Genomic DNA, 21,326 nt, shown 5'->3' with positions numbered 1-21,326 from the left:
CTAGAAGCCATCAGGACTTTGAAGTTCTCTAAGAGAGGAGGAATCTGACTTGAGACTGGCCAGGACTGGGTGGCTTTTCTTAATCTCTTTCCTTGAGAGGGCTCCAGAGGGCGGACGAGGACATTTGGCCGTGCGCCTCCACGCCATCTACAAGACCAGCCCAAACCCAACTCCTCATCAGCACAGACCAGGAGATTGGGTCTATGTCAGAAGGCACCGCCGAGAGACACCGTGGTGCTGACGACCCCCACCGCTCTCAAGGTAGACGACGTCGCGACCTGGGTCCATCACACTCACGTCCGGTCAGTGGATCCATCCATGACCCGGAAAGACTTCATCACCAAATGGAGCATCGATCGATCAAGATCAACGCAACCTGCTCAAGCTCAAGCTACGGCGTGCTTGACCTGCCTGATGCCGGTAACATGACTCGCGATCGCTCCTGTCACCAGGAGCCCCCACAATACTGTGATGCCTGCATCTTCATGAACATGGCTCCAAAGAGACAAGGACAATTTATAGGATCACATGTTTGGTAGCAGAAGATTTGGCTGCCTGAAGCGGCCATGATGCCAATATTATGTTTCATTGTATTGATATGTTATATTAACCTTTGATTCTTTTGCAGGTTTGAATGTATGTTGGCTGTCCTGAAAGGGAGCTGTGTGGGGTGACCCCCAAAAGTAAAGGGTGCCTAGCTGCCAAGAGGGCAGGTGCCCAACTGGGCAGGGAAGGGTGCCCATCAGGTTTTGGTCTCTTTTGAGAGACAGCTAACAGTTGGCAGCCTGTAATACTGTCTTGCAGGCCTGAGTCACCATGCCATGTCAGGGGTAGTAAAGCTGGAAAAAGCCTGTTTAGAATAGAAGGTCTGAGGCATGGTTATGCATAGAAAGAAGGTTTTATGCCAACAGTTACTGTTTTGTTTTAAATCCATGAAAAGGAATTAGCAAGGAAAGTCAGAAAATCTTAGAGTAGATCAATATGGTTTTCTCCTTATGTAATTCCTCCGAAATCTGGCAATGCTAAATAAGTCATGGCAAACATCAGGCTTTGCATAGATACAATAAGACTGATTCCTAATAGTGGTTTTATTAACATAAAACTTTGACTGGAGTATCATGTTTTAAAGAGCCCTGTCCGAGCTCTAAAGACTTGAAGCCACTAAGAATGCCACGAAGAAAGCCTGGTATCCTGCTTGGGAGCCCTGAAGATGGCTGGCGCTGGAGCGTCAGGCCCATGCCCTACCATCACTGGCGGTTGGTAAGAGTAGAAGGGGAGCAGTAAAGATGCCTCTGCATCCCTGCAGAACCCCCACACACTCTGGGCCGCAACAAGTAGGAGGGCTACTGGGATGGGCCTTAAAGCCTGGAGCGTGGGCTCAGGTGGAATTGCTACAGGTGAAGGATTCACCTAACTCAGCAGATACCGCAGGCAGGCCTGATGGCAGCTGGATGGCTTGGCTTCCTGGCCCTATGGGGCACATTAAGATTCAACCATGAAATTCCAGCAAAGGTAGTCAGTTACCATTCTTGTTGTATTTATGCAAACATCAGGACAGTAAATAAATTAATCTTGATTTGGCTTTTTAATAGCCATGGAGGAATTTTAAGAAGAAAAATCCTGTTTCAATAGAAGTGTTAAATCTAAAATGGTTTCTTTCCCTTCCACCAGGCCATTTGTTAAGCTTATAGGGATAGTTCAGTTGATAGTTCTGTGTGCCCAGTATGGGCCTCTAGCAATGGTGGAATAGAAATGCAGTCCGTCTCATGATTGAGCCGGAAGTTCCAAGACAAGGGGGGAATGAAAGGGCGAGGACTACGCCCTCCACCTTGCCCCAGGGTAAGGGCTACGCCCTCTACCTTGCCCCAGGGTAAGGGCTATGCCCTCCATCTTACCTTGGCCATGTGCTCAGCAAGCTTCTTCCCGGAAGATAGTCAAGGGAAGTGCACGCCATCACTATGACCACATCCTGTGTAATGAGACACCGACTCGTGCCTGGCCAATCGGCAGGGCCCACAGTCCTTTCTCCTCCCCTTACCCCAACCCCCTATAAAACCTCTCTCCGCACAGAGTTCTCTCTCTCTCAGCCACTGGAGCTTACCGTTGCATCGGTGAGTGTGGCAGGGGAGCCAAACCCGGGTTTGAAATGAATGACTCTTTGCTTTTGCATCGGACTGACGGGCTCCCTGGGGGTCTTGGGAACTTTGAAATCTGGGCACAACACATCTGTGTCCCCTAAATGACATTGTTCATAGCAGCTTTATTCACGCTAGCTCTAAGCTGGTAGGTAGCACAGGTCCGTGAACAGGACAGATGAAGAAGAACGAATGACCACTGTACCCAGCAACGTGGATGCCCCTTCCAGATGAGCAAAAGGACACTACTGTGTGATTTTCTTTTCAGATGCAGCTCACTAACAAGTGAAACTAGTATACAGTGATAGAGTCAGGACAGGGGTTTTGCATAGGGTGTGGTTTTAACTGGGAAAGGAGCTGAGGGTGCCTTCTGGAATGTTGGAAATGTTATGTCTGATCAAGGATTCATCATACAATCAGGGCACCTTAGGTATGCTACAATTCATTACAGGTAATTAAAATAAAAATCCCCTCCTCAGTACTACACTGAGGACCAGAGAGCCGCACCGGTTCCATTTTCCTGTTCTCTCCACCACAACAGCGCTTGTCCACATGTGGCACCAGCACCCTGATTGGGCTCCTCAGTGTTTGACAAAGCCCTACCTCCTGTGCTGCTTGGATGGTTTTGTATTGTATTTGCACTCCTTTGGGTCCCTGTTACTGTCACTCCCCACATGTGTCTGAGCTTTCACTCCAGAAATGAGTTTGCTGCTGATGGTGGCTCCATGCACTTACCTGCTTCATGGCAGCTTGACTCTTCAGAGGTGGCAGTTTCTGAAGCAAATATTTTATTAAACTGATAAAAACAGATGCTTCACTTGATCTTAGCCAAAAGGCCAAAAAGTGATTGAAGCAAATATTTTTTTTAAAAGTGTCATGAAACCCTATGCTTCTCAAAAGTGGACAGTGTCATATTCGGGCACAAAAAGTCTATTTTGATGCCCTTCAGTAACTTTGGTGGGTGCTATGTTGTTGATGAATTTAGCCCTCCTCAGTGGAGGCAGGTAATTTCTAGAGGTACCACATGCTTTGATGGGAAGAGGTCTGTTGATAAATATAAACTACGTTTAGAAGAGCCATCATTCCGAAGGTACTTCAGTGCTTGCTTGCCAGCATGTCTGCCTTTAGATGGGAGATGATGTTCCCTTGGTGGCATGGAGTCTATCTTGCTGTCAGTTTCAGTTGGCTTGACTTAGAATAGAGACCCCAAGTGAGAAAGAAACTCTGAGCCTGTGGATACTGCAGGATTCCTGAAGGATTTGCAGAACCACCGTTCCTTTCCTCACGCCACTGCAGTGCTGTGGGCCTGAGAGGGCGTGTGGACATGAAGGGGCCAAAGGGAAGCTCGGGGGAGCCATCATCCTTTGCCCAGTGTGGCCACGTCAGTGTTGCTTGGTTTCCCACCTGTGAACTGTGATTGCAGGCGCGTCCTCCTGTAGACAAGCCCCTGGGCCAGAAGTTTCAGACTCCAGAATCAGGATTTTAGCAAAGGAGATACGGAGTACTTGGCAGAGACTGGGATCGAGCAGGATCCTGTTTCCGTGGCAGAATGTGTGACTATTCACACAGAGCTGAATCAAGTCACATTTTGCTTCTAAATGTCTTCCAAATGAATTTGTCTCAAATGTATATATTTTTCATTTTACTTATTGATTTGAGAGAGAGGAAAGAAGAGAGAGTGAAAGAAACACCCATTTGTTGTTCCACTTATTTGTACATTCATTGGTTGCTTCTTGTATGTGCCCTGACTATGGATTGAACCTGCACCCGTGGCATATTGGGAGGATGCTTCAACCAACGGAGTTACGCAGCCAGGGCTGTATATATTTTTTAAAGTTTAATTTTAAATTGAGCTTATTGGGTTTGGATTTGTGGAGAAGGGCTGTGAGCAGACATCAGTTCTCCAGTACTCCTATGAGGCTGACTTAAGTCCAGCACTGAGGCTCCTTGAGCTTTGGAGGAAATCTGGGGCCTCAGAGGATGGAGGAGCCTTTTCTTGCCTGTTGGGGTCTGTTCACGGTCATGCTGGTGTGCCGGCCATGGGTTTCTGCCCTGCTAAGGTTTCTGATTCTCTCGGCTCCGATTATTTAGTCATGAAACTGGAACAAAGAAATTTGGGCTTTTGATCTGTTATCAAGGAAAATGCCTCCACCTTTCAAGTTGAACCTTTTTTAATCAAGAGAATTAAAAATGTTCCTGAGCCCTGGCTGGTTTGGCTCAGTGGATAGAGCGTCAGCCTGTGGACTGAAGGGTCCCGGGTTCGATTCCAGTCAAGGGCACAGCCCAGGTTGTGTGCTCAGTAGGGGGCGTGCAGGAGGCAGCCAACAATGAGTCTCTCTCATCATTGATGTTTCTCTCTCTCTCTCTCTCTCTCTCTCTTCCTCCCTCCCTCTCTCCCTCCCTCCCTCCCTCCCTCTTTCTGAAGTCAATAAAAATATATATTAAAAAAAATGTTCCTGAACTTCTTAACAGGATTTATTCCTTAGAACCAGAAGTGCCCTGTAAAGTCTAGAGGCAATGAGACTCATTATAAAACCAAAATAAATCCACAGAAACAAAAACCAGATTTGTGACATGCCAACAAGAGAGGGGCTTTTCAGTAACTCAGGATTCACAGAATGTGAGAATGGGGTGGAGCCGCTAGAGTTCATGTTTTAAAGACTATTAAATGACAAAAATGGTCATAGGTATGATTATATGAAAAATAAAAGCTTGCCAGCCCGACCAGTATGGCTCAATGTTTGAGCGCTGACCCATGGACCAAGAGGTTCGATTCCTGGTCACAGCACATGCTTGGGTTGTGGCAGGAGGCAGCCAATCAGTGTTTTTCTTTCAGTGTTTCTGTCTCTCTATCCCTCTCTCTTTCTCTCTCTCTAAAATCAATGTAAATATATTTTTAGAAAGAAAAAAAGCTTGCCTACAGTGTGTTGAGTAATTCTGTTGTGAGTGAGTGAGTGTGTGTGTGTGTGTGTGTGTGTGTGTGTGTGTGTCACAGGGCCCTAGGGACATCAGTGCAGCTCTGTGTCCTTAAGAGGGCCCATCCTCGATGTCTCAGCATCATCCTCACTACTCTGGGGGTCTCTGAGGGACCCTTGGGAGCCCTCCAGCCCTCTGTTCTCACACACCTCCTCTCGAATCCTGGGAAGGGTCAGAAGGGCAGGGTTGCTTCTTCCTCTCTTGTAGGACCAGCAAGCACCTAATTCTGCCTCTGGTGGGATGATGGGTGATTTTAAGCTTCGTATTCTTTTTGTGTTTTCCAGATTTCACCACTGAGACTGTATTGCTCCATCATGATGAAAGAGGTTATTAAAGAAAATTTTATTTAAGGCCATGTAACCACATAACCGATTAAGGGTTACTTGAAAAATGAATCCTTATTGTAGTTAGCAAGTATAATTTATAAACACCATTGAATATTTATGGACTTGTTGGAGGCTCTGGGTCATAGTTCTGGGTGTCAGTTTTTAGTGTACAACAATATTCATCAAACTTTAGACACTTGATTATCACTCTCGAGGTATTTGAAATATCAGAGTGCCATTATTTATGTAATACTTCTTTTTAAATGAACCTACTTTTTAAACTTCATTTATTTTAAAGGAAACTTGATCTCACTGCCTTAAATGGAAAACCAGTATTATTGGCCACGAATATTTGTTTTTATTGAATTTATGAGACTCCAGTCAGATGCTGCTTTGAGCCTTAGTTATACTCTTCTTTTTTGTTAAATTGGAAGGTAAGCAAGCATTAAAGTGGTGTGAAGTACAGATCAGCGCCACCCTTTGTTGTAATCAGAAAGATGGCAAGGGAAGCAAAGCCCCTCTCCCCCACCTCCTGAGTTCCACCCCTTCCTCAGGGAACTCTTATCTGATTTTGTGTGTCTGATGTATGACCTCCTTCCAGAGGAATGGAGGAGAAAGATCTGGAGGAGAAAGGCTTGCATGTCAAAGGCACCAGCTCCCTGTCAGATGGGTGCTTCTGACATGACTGTGATCCTCCTACAATGCCCTGACCCACCTAGCTGATGGCCATGACCCCCAGACTGACTTCGACTTTTCTCTAGCAGGAGACCACTGTCCGGAGCTCCTGTGAAGATGTCCACTCCAGACCCACCCCTGGGCGGAACTCCTCGGCCAGGCCCTTCCCCAGGCCCTGGCCCCTCTCCTGGAGCCATGTTGGGCCCTAGCCCAGGTCCCTCCCCTGGCTCTGCCCACAGCATGATGGGGCCCAGTCCGGGGCCTCCCTCAGCAGGACACCCCATCCCAAGCCAGGGGCCTGGAGGATACCCTCAGGACAATATGCACCAGATGCACAAGGTAGGGAGCCCAGGGCCCACTGCTTTGACTGGTTGGGTTCACTTGGTCAGAGGCGGGAGGGTGAGCCATGCATCCTGGCCCCTGCTGTGAGCTGGCAGTCATCATTTCATGCAACTCCCCCCACCCCACCCCAACTCTCCCCTGTGTGTCTCTCACACCTGTTTTTCTAGGTAGGAAATGTGGTAACATTACTCCTAAGTTGCCTTTCATTAATGAATAAAAATGTCCAAATCCCTAAAAGATAACTGAAGGCAAGTGGACTCTTCCAATTTGGTTGCTCTGTGTACCCATGTAACCCATAGAGCAGGGCAGTTGCCTCATTGGGTCACCACTTACCTGACCCGATTAGGGCTGCTTTTGCTAGTGAGGTGAAAAACTGTCCACACAAGTAAGTTTCCTCTTTCTCTGTGTTCCTGAGAGGTAGTTGAAGGAAACAAGGAACTGTCCTCTTATATGAATTAGCATCTGCAGGAAAGGGTGCCATTCCTCAACCTCAGAGACCACAGGAAGTCCGCAGGTAGAAGATGCAGATGGTGTGACCTGGGGGCAAGGGGACCTTGGTAACCCTCTGGGCTCCCTACCTGCGCTCTCTATGTGTTTGCTCCTCATTCCACTCCCCCTCCCCCACCCATCAGGTATAGGTGAGTATTATGCCCATTTTATAGACCATGAACCAGAGTCCCAGAGAGACGGGCACTCAGCAAATTAGTGGTAGAATCATCTCATCCCTCTGCTGCTCCCTGCAACCCAGGCCTGTGCCACCGCAGTGACCTCCAAGCGAACCCCTCCCTGCCCTCCCATCTCCCGTATATTTCTGTCAACTTTGGTACAGTGTCTGTCTTGTCACTGCCTTCCTGGGAAGTTGTTGGTGACTACCCTCTGCACGCAACACCAATTTAGGCCCTGTTCTTTAGCATAGCCCCCTCTTTTCCTCTCTGCCCATTTGTTCCTTCCTCCTGGGACTGCTAACACACACTCCATGCACATCTTCAAACCTCTGTCAGGGGCCTGCCGTGTGTCCAGCCCAGTGTCAAGAGCATAGGAGCCGGGGTCTGGTGTGTGTGTCGGGGGGCACCTCCTGTCTGTACAGAGCTCCCACTCTGTGGAGACAACCCATCCCAGGAAAGAGGTGTGGAGGGCAGGCCCCCACCCAGGGCTCCTGTCAGCCTCCAAGGGTGCCCTACCCTTTTCCTGTGTAGACAGCTGCCCCTCCTGTCTCAGCCAGGCACCCTCTTGGCCTCCTTCCACTGTGCACGTACTGGGCTGCGTTGATGGGGGTCACCCATTAGACTAAGATCCCAGAGAACAGGGCATTTGCATTCACCGGGACCTAGCAGAGGAAGGGTCTTAAGAAAAGGTCCCCTTTAACAATCATGTCCAGAGGGGAAGTGTTTGTGCTGAGCATTAGGAGGGAAAATAGGTGTCACCATTCTGCCAGAACGATGCCCTAGATAGCCTCCCTCCCAGCCAGCAGGAGGCCGATACTGGGTCACCGAGGACATCTGATGTATTGTTACCATACTCATGGGCAGAAGTTTCTGTCTGTTCCTCTGACTTACAGACTCCCCAGGAAGAGGGCCCCCGATCTCAAGATTTGTGGTGACAAGGTTTCCTTGTGGCAATGACAGAGAGTCCTGAGTTCTAGCTAAAACTGCCCCTGACCAGAAGCTGTCGCTCATGTCCTTTCTTGTGGGATTCTGGCCATCTGAAACTGTCTTCGGTTCTTGCCGAGTGCTCTGGTCTGGTTGTCCCCTTGCCCTTCAACCACTGGTCTCCTAGGCAGTCATCCTCCATTGGTTGGTATTATTTTATGCATCTGCTTGACTGTAGCTGTCAGGACCATATCTTGGACCTAAGCTGTTTGGTCATGTTGGCAATTCAGTAAATGCCATAGTGTTTTCAGTGACATGAACTCTTGGGCAGTGCTTTGCTGTGCCATCTCATCCTGTCCCCACTTGCTGATCCTGCCTTGTCATTACCCCCCTCTTGCAGCCAATGGAATCCATGCATGAGAAGGGCATGTCGGATGACCCCCGCTACAACCAGATGAAGGGGATGGGGATGCGGACAGGGGGCCACGCAGGGATGGGGCCTCCACCGAGCCCCATGGACCAGCACTCCCAAGGTATTGTTTTGTTTCTCTTTCCTCATGTTTGTCACCCCCCAGGAGTCCTAAGGTCTCCTGGATCTCCTTAAGGTTTCCTAATCAGGTCTCCCACAGGTAGACAGGGAGGACATGGGGCAGTGCGGAAACCCTGCCACAGAGGGCTGTTGAGCTTAGGTTTGGCTGGTGCCCTGTTTGGGCTTTTGTCTCAGAGCAGCCCAGGAGAGTGAATACTGGTGGGAATGAACTGTGTTTAGTGCTGGGTGTGAGATGACAGCTGGACAGGTGGGCTCCTCAGGTTAGCAGCTCTGGTGTCACCCAAGAGTGTATTAGAAATGCAGATTCTTGAATCCTACTGCAGACCAGCTCGGTCAGAATCTTGGGAGTGGGGCCCAAGCTGCTTTACGGAGCGTTCCAAGTGGCTTTTCCAGAACTTTGAAAAGTGACAGAGTAGTTGACCTCTTGTCATTAGGGCAGGAAACTCAGGGGCTCCCCAGGTCAGAGAAGTGAGGAGAGTGGGCCTGGACAGGGCGAGGGTCAGGATGGGAGGCCCAGAGAAAGCTAGTATCTGTGTAACTTCTCAGTATGACCACCAGCAACTTACTGAAAGGTGGGCCAAATGAAACCAATCACACCGGCTGCTGGTCAGTGCCCTCTGGGTGCCTCTTGTTTAAATTACAAGAATGAAAAAATGTGGTCATGCCATGTCTCAGGGTAGGTGCCAGTGTAAGCCTGGCGGAAAGGTTATCGTCTTTGCCTTAAAAATCTTTGAATGTGTACTCCTGAGTGACCTCTGGAATTTGCATTTTCTGCAGGTTACCCCTCACCACTGGGTGGCTCCGAGCACGCCTCTAGTCCGGTTCCAGCCAGTGGCCCATCCTCGGGCCCACAGATGTCGTCTGGACCAGGAGGGGCCCCGCTGGATGGCGCTGACCCCCAGTCTTTGGGGCAGCAGAACCGGGGCCCAACACCATTTAATCAGAACCAACTGCATCAGCTCAGAGCTCAGATCATGGCCTATAAGATGCTGGCCAGGGGACAACCCCTGCCTGACCACCTGCAGATGGCAGTGCAGGGCAAGCGACCGATGCCCGGGATGCAGCAGCAGGTGCCAACACTACCTCCACCCTCTGTGTCTGCAGCAGGACCTGGCCCTGGCCCTGGCCCTGGCCCTGGACCAGGTCCAGGCCCAGCACCTCCAAATTACAGCAGGCCCCATGGTAAGGCCCACTACCCCCAGCCTTTGGGGGAGGGAGAGGTCTCAGCAAACTGACCCAGTAGGGGCAACAGTGTCAGGCAGACCTGGGCTCTGCTGCCCACAAGTTTCCCCCTTGGGGCTGGCACAGTGTCTGGTGCTCAGGCAGGCAGGCAAGCCTGTTGTCAGGATAAAAGTTCTTTCTCCAGCTCCCTGCTTTCCGTTGATGCCCACACTTCAAGGCTTGTTGTTGGGTGTGTCCCCTGGAGACAGGCTGTCCATGGGGATGGGTGCAGGATGCAGGACACATTTTATCCTATTGTTTGTTTTTCCCTGTGTGTAGGTATGGGAGGGCCCAATATGCCACCCCCAGGACCTTCAGGAGTGCCCCCCGGTATGCCGGGCCAACCCCCTGGAGGGCCTCCCAAGCCATGGCCTGAAGGTGAGTACCCTCTGTCCTGGTGACATTTCTGTGCCCTGACTTATGTCATGAGGTTACACAGTGCACATCCTGAGATGAGCCTGTCCAGAGACAGAGAGAGGGCCAAGGACAAGTCCTTGCTTCTTCCTGCTGTCTTCTTTGTGTCTTATCTATCCCTAGTTATTTTCTAAAGGCTTGGGTTGGCTTCACTCCACAATTCCTGCCCACCCTTTTCCTGTCCTGTGGGTCATGGAGATCCTTGGCTATCTTTAAAATGTTAATAAGAAGAGAAAAATATGAATGAACAAGTTCACTGTAACTCCAGTGAGAGGCTGTGGGGAGGCACGGCTGTAGCCATAGACACGACCCTTCAGGACCTGGTGCCTCCATGCCTGTAGGTTACAGCTGACTTCCCTTCCCTCCTAGGATGCCCCCCCAATACTATGGGAGGCCAGCAAAATGACAGGGTAGTTCAGGGTTCTGTCTCCTCACCATGTTCAGTTTCTCTTCCTTCTGTCAAATGTAGTTGTCAGCAAGGATTTGAGGGTCACGTCTGTTGGGTGAAAGCAGTAGACAAAATGGATTCGTTTCCTACCCTCTTAGAACCTGAGGTTTAGTGATGGGCATAGATGAGCTAATCACTTAGATCTGTGATTTCATTTGGACCGTAGTAGCTGGAAGTCAGGAAAATGCTGCCCAGGAAGAACGAACTCAGGGTTGGCACTTGGATCAGTGCAGGGCTTCCGGGAAAGGCATGTAGGCTGAGATCTGGAAGAGGCTTGAACCTTAAGGCAGGAGAGAGGAGACCCCTGAGTGAGAAGCTGCCTGCCATGCCAGTTCAGTGAGAGGCGGGGAGGTGGGGAGGTGTAGCCCAGACAGTCCGTCTGTCACTGGGGCAGTGAGCACCATGTAGGCTTTTTATTTCCACTGGAATTGACCTGAAGCTCAATGCTGTGCTCCTGCTACTTGATTCTCCCCAGGACCTATGGCGAATGCTGCTGCCCCCACAAGCACACCTCAGAAGCTGATCCCCCCTCAGCCTACAGGCCGTCCCTCACCTGCGCCCCCTGCCGTCCCGCCCGCTGCCTCTCCTGTGATGCCACCCCAGACGCAGTCGCCAGGGCAGCCGGCCCAGCCTGCCCCCATGGTACCGCTACATCAGAAGCAGAGCCGCATCACCCCCATCCAGAAACCCCGGGGCCTGGATCCTGTGGAGATTCTGCAGGAGCGGGAGTACAGGTGAGGGCGCTGCTGCCACTTCAGGTCACTCCCAACCATGTCATCCCTGACACACGGTGTGGTTTCCAGTTCTGCCGGGGTCCAGCCCCAGCAGGTCCAGGTGTCCCCAAAGGTGTGGACGGAGTCGGCGAAGAAGGAAGGACACGGAGACAGTGTTCAGTTGATCAGCAGCCTAGCCAGGATCTCTAGCCAGGATCTCCAGCCAAGTTCTGGTCTGGATCTCCAGAGAGGTTCTGCTTCAGATCTCCAGCCAGGTTCAGTCACCAGGTTCTAGTCAGGTTCTCTTGCCATGTTCTATAGTCAGGTTCAGTCCAGGATCTATTGCCATGTTCTCTCCAGCGAAGTTCTTCTGTCTCCAGGCTCCGTGTAGGTTCTGTCTTCTGAATTCTCTTCTAAGCTCTGTCTCGTTACATCTGTATTTATACCAGTTGATTCCAATCCTATCCATCTCTATTCCAAAGGTTAGGGCGTTTCTTATCTCCATTTCAGGGAGTAAAGATTATGTAGCTTAAGCATGATTGTTCATAGTTAAAGTGATTAATTACCCGCCTGGCACTTAGTTGAGGGGTTTTATTCCCTCCCTAATTTCAGGGGAAAATCCCTACCTGGGGATTCAACCTTTCTCGGAGAGGTGACCTTGCTTAAAACACAGTGCCAAGAAGGTGAGCAAACATATTAAGAACCGTATGCCATATATGCCAGGTCCCTTGAAACAGCAAGGATGGACCGGCTCCCAGCACAGTTCCAAAGGCTGACAGGGTATGCAACCAGAAATCACCCTATGCCTTTCTCTCTTGGTTCCCAGCTCCCCAGTTGGCATGTGTCCTTCCAGAAAAATTGTGTGCATGTGCGAGCAGATAGGCACAGGTAGCCATATTGTCCCCAGGGGGTTCATGAAGTGCCTCGTTCCTTCCAAAATAACTTCGTGTAGAGATCATCCCTGTCTGCCCAAAAGGAGCTTTTCTTTTTTCTTGTTGTTCAGTGTTCTGCCTGGTGAAGTAACATTGTTTTTTCAGCCAGTCCCCTGGCTGAGTGCACATGAGGTTATTTCTAATCTGGCGTTAAGACAGTGTCATAGTAAATGCTACTTCTGCATTTGTTTCTGATTTCACACGTGTGCACGTGTCAGACTAAGTCCCTAGAAGTGGCATTAATGTGTACAGGGAACGTACACAGGGGAATTTTGTAGATTTTGCAAAGCTGCCCTCCACTGAGATCACACAGATATATGTTGCAGTGAAAGTATGTGTTTCTCCTCACCAACTTTTGGTTTATCACACTCAAAAAGAAACCTGCAAGCTCTGCAGTGGATCCTTCTCACTAGTTGCTGGCCCTTTGCCAAGGCCTCCTAGGCACCATGTGGGATGCCTGACACACTGTAGGTTTGTGATATTTCATCCCACACTTCTGGGGGCACCTGAGATTCACCCCTTGAGCACCTTGCACTTCCCATTTCCTCATTGCATTTATAACTTGTTCAGGGCAGGCCTCCCTTGGTGAGTGTAAGCTCTGTGAGGGAGAGGCTGTGCCTTGTTCACTGTATATTCCCAGAGGCATCAGTAAATCTGCCCAATGACCATCTCTAGAGTGCATCCCAGCTGTGGCATGCCTTGGAGCCGGGTGCCTCCCCTTCAGCTTGAAAATGACCTGTCCAGATAGCTTCACGTTTCCCTGCTTTCCCCTCCAGTCTCTGTTCCCATATACCTGCCATCCAGCAGCTCATTGGCCCACCGACACTGCAGCCCCTTTCTCATCCCCCTTTGCATAGGAGGTGCATGACCCCTTGGTGAACCAATTCGTCTCAGCTCCCCTCCCCAGACATGGTCGTCCCCCCCCGCCCCCCCGCTCTGTTAACTGCCATCTGGTCTCCTCCTCCTGCCTGGGGCCTCCCTCCTCTCACACTTGCCTGTGCGTTCTGTTTTCCACACAGCCGTTGGGAGTCTCTTTTTACAGTTTACTTACACTAGATTCCATTCCCCAGGTTAAAACCTGCCACTCTGTTCAGTAAACTCTCTTCTGTTCAGTTCCTGTCCTGTGCTCTGTCCTCTCCTATCCTACTTTCCTTGTTCCAATATGTTTATTTAACAAGTTAGGCTTATTTCTGCCTAGGGCCTTGGCTTGGCAGTACACGACTCCTTGCGCTCACTTAGAATTCATTACTGAGGTCACCTCCTCATAGAGGTCCTGCCTAGTCCCTCACCTCTAGCCCGCTCAAAGTAATGTTTAAATATTTTTTCCATTGATTCTTAGAGAATGTGAGAGATGGCGGGGGAGGGAAAGAGAGAGAGAGAGAGAGAGAGAGAGATATGGAAAAACAGAAACATCGATGTGAGGGAGACACATCAATTGGTTACCTCCAGCACAAGCCACAACTGGGGCCAGGGACTGAACCTGCAATCCAGGTATGTGCTCTTGACCGGGAATTGAACTCACTATCCCTTGGTGCGGGCCTACATTCTAATCTAACCACTGAGTACCATTGGCCAGGGCCATAGATGTTTAATTTTTTAACTCCTTTATGGCCCATATTCCTGATAAGGCTCCCAGGCTAAGTGGATTCCCAGGGCTGGGAGGGAGAGCCTGGCCTGCCTGACTCCTGAGGCTGGCTCACCCTGCTGAAATGCCTTCAGTCGGCTGTGCCCTGTCTGGTTTCCTGTTTGCTGTAGCTCTGAGTCCTCCGCGGCCTTCCTCTGTGTTTTGTGGCTGGCATCCTTTTCTGAGCCATCTCCTGCCTCCCTCAAAGGATAGAGTCTTCTGAGGCTCCTGCTTTAAAGAAAGGGCATAGGTGGGCTCCTTGTATGCAGTCCTCTCATCGCCTGTCCTTTTTCTGTCTTTGCACCCTAGGCTTCAGGCTCGCATCGCTCATCGAATTCAGGAACTTGAAAACCTACCCGGGTCACTGGCCGGGGATTTGCGAACCAAAGCAACTATTGAGCTCAAGGCCCTCAGGCTGCTGAACTTCCAGAGGCAGGTGGGCGCAGGCACAGGCCTTTTCTGCCAACGCTGATGCTTACATTCGAGTAATTGCTTGCTGAGCAATTATTAAATAAATGTCCCTTGACCATTGAAAGCAGCAGTGTCCACACTATTAGCTCATTGTGCCCGCCTTCCTTTTCACGACCTGCACAGTGGTGGCACATTGGGTGTTCCTGGTGTGAGTAAGCATGGTTCCCTAAGGCGGCGAAACAGGAAACTTAAATGGGTCTCTATCGCGGGGGCTGTACTTTTGAATGAGCCATAGGAAATACTTTGTGTGTGCTTGAGGGAAGGCAGAGCTGTAGCCCTGAAGGGATAAGAGGACCTTCTGCTGGGTGTTCAGAAGCAGCTGTCTCCTGACCTGTGCCTGCCCCTCGGCCCTTGGCACTTATCAGACATCCTCCACATGCACACACATTGGTGCTTATGAGATTTAGCAAGGACCCTTCTGGAGGCAGCAGTGTTGTGCCTAGCTTGCACTGAGTAATTGTGCATTTTGTGTGGCTATGACCAACGTGTGCCCATGTTTCTCCTCTTCCTGAAGCTGCGGCAGGAAGTGGTGGTGTGCATGAGGAGGGACACGGCCCTCGAGACCGCCCTCAATGCCAAGGCCTACAAGCGTAGCAAGCGGCAGTCCCTGCGTGAGGCCCGCATCACCGAGAAGCTGGAGAAGCAGCAGAAGATTGAGCAGGAGCGCAAGCGCCGGCAGAAGCACCAGGTGCGTCCCCAGATGCTGCATAGCTTGTCCTGCTGGCCTTCCTGTGTACCTGGGTCCTCACAGCTCCCACATTGTTGAGTCTTGTTTTGTGTCTAAACATGCTGTTTGTCTTTTCTGTTTATAACACTATTTTAGACACCAAGAATACACTCTTGAACAAAATTGAGTGGTAGGGAGATGGGCCACAATCAAGGGATGTAAAATATTGGGAGGTGATAGGACATAAAGAAAAATGAAGCAGCGGTGGAGAGTGATGAGGAGCTGTTGACACAGAATGGTTGGGGAAGTTTTTTCTGAGGTGTTGAGATCCGAGCAGAGATCTGAGGGGAGGGAGCCCCATGGCTATGTGGGCAAGAGCTTTCCAGATAGACAGGGAAGTGCAAACTCCCTGGGGCTATGTGCTGTGTGTTCTATAAAAAGCAGGGATCTCTGTGCAGCCAGAGTGGAGCACGGCAGAGAGTAGGAGGAGGTAAGGACAGAGTGTGCTGGGCCTTGTAAGCAAAGGAGCAAGTTGCACTATTGCTGAGTGAGGTGGAAACTATGGAGTCTCTCAGAGGAGGGATTGATTTAGGTTAGGTTTTTATTTTATTACTAGAGGCCCGGTGCACGAAATTCGTGCACTCAGGTGTGTGTGGGGGGGTCCCTCAGCCCAGCTTGCACCTTCTCGCAGTCCGGGAGCCCTCGGGGGTTGACTGATGGCCCCACAGGGAGTGGGCCTAAGCTGTCAGCTGGACATCCTTAGCGCTGCCACAGAGCCCGGCTTCTGGCTGAGCTGCGCTCCCCTGTGGGAGTGCACTGACCACCAGAAGGCAGCTCCTGCATTGAGCATCTGCCCCCTGGTGGTCAGTGCGCACCATAGCATCTGGTCATTCTGCTGTTCGGTCGATTTCCATATTAGCCTTTTATTATATAGGATTTATTTATTTTTAAGTTTTAAATATATTTTTATTGATTTCAAAGAGGAAGAGAGAGAAACATCAATGATGAGAGAGAATCATTGATCAGTTGCCTCCCGCATGCCCAGTTGTGGGGATCGAGCCCACAACTTGGGCCTGTGCCCTTGACCGGAATTGAACCTGGGACCCTTTAGTCCTCAGGCTAGGGTTAAGTTAGGTTTTTACAAGATTAGTCAAGGAGACCAAAATTTCCACTCAAGTGTGATTTGGGATGATTCTGTTTGTTGTTCACTCTTTATATTTCCTAAAGTTCCTCCAGTCAATATCTACTAGTGGTGTAGATTAAAATAGTAGAAAAAGTCAATACTCAGTGTAGACTGCTGTTAACATTTTGGTATATATATTTTTCCAGCCTTATTCTATATATATGTAATCAAACACTGAGATAGGCATTTTTTTTTTAATCCCTACTCGAGGATATGTTTTTTATTCATTTGAGAGAGAGAGAAAGGGAGAGAGAAAAAAACATTGATGTTAGAGAGTATGAATCGGTTGCCTCCTGTATGTGCCCTGACTGGGAATTGAACCCGAAACCTTTTGGTGTACGGGGTGATGCTCCATCCAACCTGGCCAGGGCTGGGGTAGGCATTTTTGTTCTTGAATTTTTTTGGACAATCTCTGCTATTTCCTTAAAATAAAATTCCTAGCAATGGAATAACTTGGTTGGAGGGCAGGAGCATTTTGAATCGGTTAATGTTCTTGTCAGCTTGTCTTAGCAAGGTTGATTGTCTGTTGTGTAAAAAGGAGGGCCCTTCCAACTACCCTCCCAGCATTGAGAACACAGAACCTCGGAACCTCGTAGGCAAACAGTGTTAGAATATTGTTTGACTGTGTCCTCTTGGTTTTAAAAAAGCTGTCTTTTAAAGTTTTATCTCAGGGAGTGTTGCAGTAGTCAGTCTTGTCTTGTGTGACCTTGTAGGAATACCTCAACAGCATTCTTCAGCATGCCAAGGATTTCAAAGAATATCACCGATCCGTCACAGGCAAAATTCAAAAACTCACAAAGGCAGTGGCCACGTATCACGCCAACACAGAGCGGGAACAGAAGAAGGAAAATGAAAGAATCGAGAAGGAAAGAATGCGGAGGCTCATGGTAAAATTCTGCATTTGTAACTGTGTACCCCTTTGTGTGTGCACTGGGCGGTGCAGGGACCGGGAATCCATTACCCTGTATTACACTGAGGCATTTTGCTGCTCAGAGTTAGAAGTGGAAGGATTTGGGTTTGAGAATCTGAAAGAACTGGCCTCAGACCTTTTTCCGGTCACACCAGCCATTAGAGTGCCTGCATGACCTTAGCCAGTTAGCTGGCTACTTTATGTCCTCCAGAAAATGAAGGTGGTAACCTCTCCTGGCTGTGAGCCATCAATGGTGTGATCTGATCCCCCACCCCCACCCTGTGTTTCTGACCATTTATTCCTGGGTGATTTCCTAATTGGGTAGGTATTGATAGGCATGACTGTGTGGACAGAGGCCACAGAAGTAAGAGAAGGACACAGCTCTGTCCTCAAGGGGCTTGTGCTAACTCTAGGGAGATAGTGGACCAAGTGAAACAGTTTTGAGTGGTGGAAGGTGCACTAAAGAGAATGAAGCAGGACTCATGGGATTGACAGGGTGGTACTGAAAGGGTGAGCAGAAACCTGGAGGAAGTGCCTCCTAGGGTTGAGGAACCAAGGTCAAGGGCCCAAGGTAGGTAAAAGCCAATTGCAAGGCACAGCAGGTGGCCCCTACCACAGAATGGTGCAGGGGAGGAGTGAAGTCAGAGTCCCAAGAGCAGGTCATATGGGGCCTTTCAGGCCATAGGGAGGGCTTTGGATTTCATTCTGAACATGATGGGGAGTCACGAAGGCTATAAGCTGGGTAGTGATGTGATCTGATAAATTCTTAGAAAGCCCGGAGGGAGAGAGACTGCTTGGACCAAGTAGAGAAAAGGGCTTCGATTTGGGGTATGTTTGTGAGATGGGACAGAACTGGCTATTGGCCTTTATAAATAACTCAGTAGGATTATGTCTGTGCAGCCAGGTCCTTACAGAGCCTAGCTCTGGGTAAGAGTTGGGGAAATACTAAAGGGAGAGATGATAGTTATGTAAAAGACCTACATACAGCACAACGCAGGGTGTGACTAAGAGCTCCCTAAATGTGGGCCTGATTGCTGGTTAACAGTAATTCCCAGTGGACTTCTCGACTCTGATTTGCCTGTCTTGGTTGCTAATGGACAAGCATGTCTTGCAGGCACATGCTATAACTGCATGCTTTTGCAGGCAGAAGATGAGGAAGGGTACCGGAAACTCATCGACCAGAAGAAGGACAAGCGCTTGGCCTACCTCTTGCAACAGACAGACGAGTACGTGGCTAACCTCACGGAGCTGGTGCGGCAACACAAGGCAGCCCAGGTTGCCAAGGAGAAAAAGAAGAAGAAGAAAAAGAAGGTATGCTGGGGACTGGAGCGGCATTCTCGGCCTATGTTGCTTCAGTCTCCCTGTCAGGGAGTGACTGTATCTCTCTGTATTTCCAGAAGGCAGAAAATGCGGAAGGACAGACACCTGCAATAGGACCCGATGGCGAGGTGAGGAGCCAGGTTTTTGGTGTGTGCTTTTTGTGGAAATGTCAACCCAGCCCTGGACCTTGGGTCTATTTCATTCTTTTTTTCTTTTTCTTTCTTTATTTAAATTGATCTCAGAAGGAGGAAGGAAGGGATGGAGACACACACACACACACACACACACACACACACACACACACACACACACACAGAAAGAAACATTGATTGGTTGCCTTCCTCATGCATCCCGAGCAGGGATTGAACACGCAACCTAGGTATGTGCCCTGACCGGAACCGAACCCACCATCCTCTGGTGTATAAGACAACGCTCCAACCAACTTGTTTTCTTTTTAGACTGTAAAAGCTGAATATGATGATGGTAAGAATCCATATATGTCTCCTGCCACCATCCCACCCCTTCCTTGAGCCCACTGCCCAGAGGAAACATTGTTAACTATTAGGTGTTTTCTCCCAGGCTTTTCTATGCATGTGCCACATTATTTACTTTCCAGTTTTTATTTTCATGTAATTTTAGACTCATGCGAGGTGTAAAACAGTACAGAGAATTTATGTGTACTCTTCACCCAAATTCCCTGTTTTCACTATTGTCATTTTTTCCTAAACCATTTGAGCATCAGATGCAGACATCATGGCCCTTTTCCTCCACGTGTTTCAGTGTGTATTTCTTTCTTTCTTTCTTTCTTTTTTAAAATATATTTCTTTATTTATTTTAGAGAGGAAGAGAGAAGGAGAGAGAGATAGAAACATCAATGATGAGAGAGAATCATTGATTGGCTGCCTCCTGCACACCCCCTACTGGGGATCGAGCCCGCAACCCAGGAATGTACCCTTGGCTGGAATTGAACCTAGGACCCTTCAGTCCACAGGCTGACGCTCTATCCACTGAGTCAAGCTGGCTAGGGCTCAGTGTGTATTTCTTAAAAACAAGATAATTCGTTTCCATAATTGTGCAGTGATCAAAAACTGGAAATGAACATGGATGCAATACTACGATATAATCCATAGCCATTATGAAGGTTTCTCCAGTTGTCCTTCTAGTGCCCTTCACTGCAACAGAAAACCCCAGTTCACATGTCACATTCAGTGGTAGTCCCTTTTGTCATTGATCTTGAGCAGCTTCTCCCTTTTTCTTTGCCTTTTATGACTTTAGTATTTTTTTAAAAATATATTTTATTAGTTTTTTACAGAGAGGAAGGGAGAGGGATAGAGAGTTAGAAACATCGATGAGAGAGAAACATTGATCGGCTGCCTCCTGCACATCTCCTACTGAGGATGTGCCTGCAGCCAAGGTACATGCCCTTGAATGGAATCGAACCTGAGACCCTTCAGTTCATAGGCCGATGCTCTATCCACTGAGCCAAACCGGTTAGGGCGACTTTGGTATTTTTCAAGAAGAGTATAGGCTAGGTATTTCCTGCAGTGGCCTTCAATTTGGGTTTGACTGAGGTTTCCTTGTGATTAAAGTCAAGTTATATGTTTTGGCAGGAAGACCCTAGAGTGACACTGTATCCTTCTTGGGGCGTCACATTGGGACTGCCTGGCACAGATTTGTTCTGCCACTGGTGCTTGATCCTTGATCTCTTGGTGTTGACCAAGGCAATCCCACTGTAAAGTTACTGTCTTTCCTTTTGTAATTAAGTACCATGTGGGAGATACTTGACACTACATATATTGTAACTCTAAATACTTCTAATTCACTGGTTTCATATCCATTGATTATCTCTGCCTGCTTCTATTTATTAGTTGGCTTTCTGTAGGAAGGAAAAGCTTTCTCTTATTTGCTATTTGGCCCATAGGCCATAATTTGCAAACCCCTGGTACGAACTCATGGATTCTTATTTAATTTAATCCTTCATTGTCAGTATTTATTTATTTTTTATTTGAGAGAGAGGAAGGGAGAGAGGGAGAGAGAGAAACATTAATTTGTTGTTCCATTTATTCATTCATTGGTTGATTTTTTTTTAAATATATTTTACTGATTTTTTACAGAGGGAGAGAGATAGAAACATCGGTGAGAGAGAAACATCGATCAGCTGCCTCCTGCACATCTCCTACTGGGGATATGCCCGCAACCCAGGTACATGCCCTTGACCGGAATCGAACCTGGGACCTTTTAGTCCGCAGGCCGACGCTCTATCCACTGAGCCAAACCGGTTTCGGCAGGTTGATTATTTTTTTTTTAATGATTTTTTATTGATTTGAGAGAGGAATAGAGAGGTAGAGAGAAAATCAGTGATTGAGAGAGAATCATTAATCAGCTGCCTCCTGCATGCACTGCTACTGGGGATCGAACCACAACTTCCTGGTCCACGGGTCAATGCTCAGCCACTGAGCCACACCAGCTGGGCTGGTTGATTCTTTTTTTTTTTTTTTTTTTTTAATATATTTCTTATTGATTTCAGAGGGGAAGGGAAAGGGAAAGAGAGAATCATCGATCAGCTGCCTCCAACATGCCCCACACGGGACCGAACCCACAACCCAGGCATGTGCCCTGACTGGGAATCAAACCATGACCTCCTTGTTCATAGGCCAATGCTTAACCACTGAGCCTTGCGGGTCAGGCAGCTGGTTGATTCTTGTATGTGCCCTGACTGGAGCGTGACCTTGGCCTATCAGGACGATACTCTAACCAAATGAGTTAACTGGCCAGGGCAGTATTTATTTTTATGCTCAAATTGTTCCAGTTGGGCCAGTAGGAGCCCCTT

General features: G+C 48.8%; 1 protein-coding gene and 1 pseudogene across 16 annotated transcripts in view; one reads left to right on the top strand and one right to left on the bottom strand.

The window, feature by feature from the left end:
• The window catches only part of SMARCA4 (SWI/SNF related, matrix associated, actin dependent regulator of chromatin, subfamily a, member 4), a 101,080-nt gene that overhangs the window by 24,174 nt on the left and 55,580 nt on the right, over positions 1 to 21,326 (top strand). For 13 of the 16 annotated variants that reach the window (XM_059696772.1, XM_059696773.1, XM_059696771.1 and 10 more), the window contains exons 2-11: positions 6,199 to 6,451; positions 8,444 to 8,576; positions 9,371 to 9,775; positions 10,094 to 10,192; positions 11,152 to 11,410; positions 14,255 to 14,381; positions 14,931 to 15,104; positions 16,980 to 17,153; positions 18,320 to 18,487; positions 18,574 to 18,624. In XM_059696772.1, coding sequence (XP_059552755.1) covers positions 6,230 to 6,451; positions 8,444 to 8,576; positions 9,371 to 9,775; positions 10,094 to 10,192; positions 11,152 to 11,410; positions 14,255 to 14,381; positions 14,931 to 15,104; positions 16,980 to 17,153; positions 18,320 to 18,487; positions 18,574 to 18,624 — 1,812 coding nt within the window. In that variant the 5' untranslated portion in view covers positions 6,199 to 6,229. Of the gene's footprint in view, positions 1 to 5,395; positions 5,438 to 6,198; positions 6,452 to 8,443; positions 8,577 to 9,370; positions 9,776 to 10,093; positions 10,193 to 11,151; positions 11,411 to 14,254; positions 14,382 to 14,930; positions 15,105 to 16,979; positions 17,154 to 18,319; positions 18,488 to 18,573; positions 18,625 to 21,326 lie in introns of all 16 variants that reach the window. The other 3 variants (XM_059696764.1, XM_059696763.1, XM_059696762.1) reach the window with 3 other exon arrangements.
• On the bottom strand, positions 2,848 to 2,983 carry LOC132236395 (U2 spliceosomal RNA; annotated as a pseudogene).

Source organism: Myotis daubentonii, chromosome 5, assembly GCF_963259705.1.
Source record: "Myotis daubentonii chromosome 5, mMyoDau2.1, whole genome shotgun sequence".
Taxonomy (NCBI): Eukaryota; Metazoa; Chordata; class Mammalia; order Chiroptera; family Vespertilionidae; genus Myotis; species Myotis daubentonii.
Note: the sequence above shows the minus strand (reverse complement) of the source record. Positions and strands in the feature narration are given on the sequence as shown.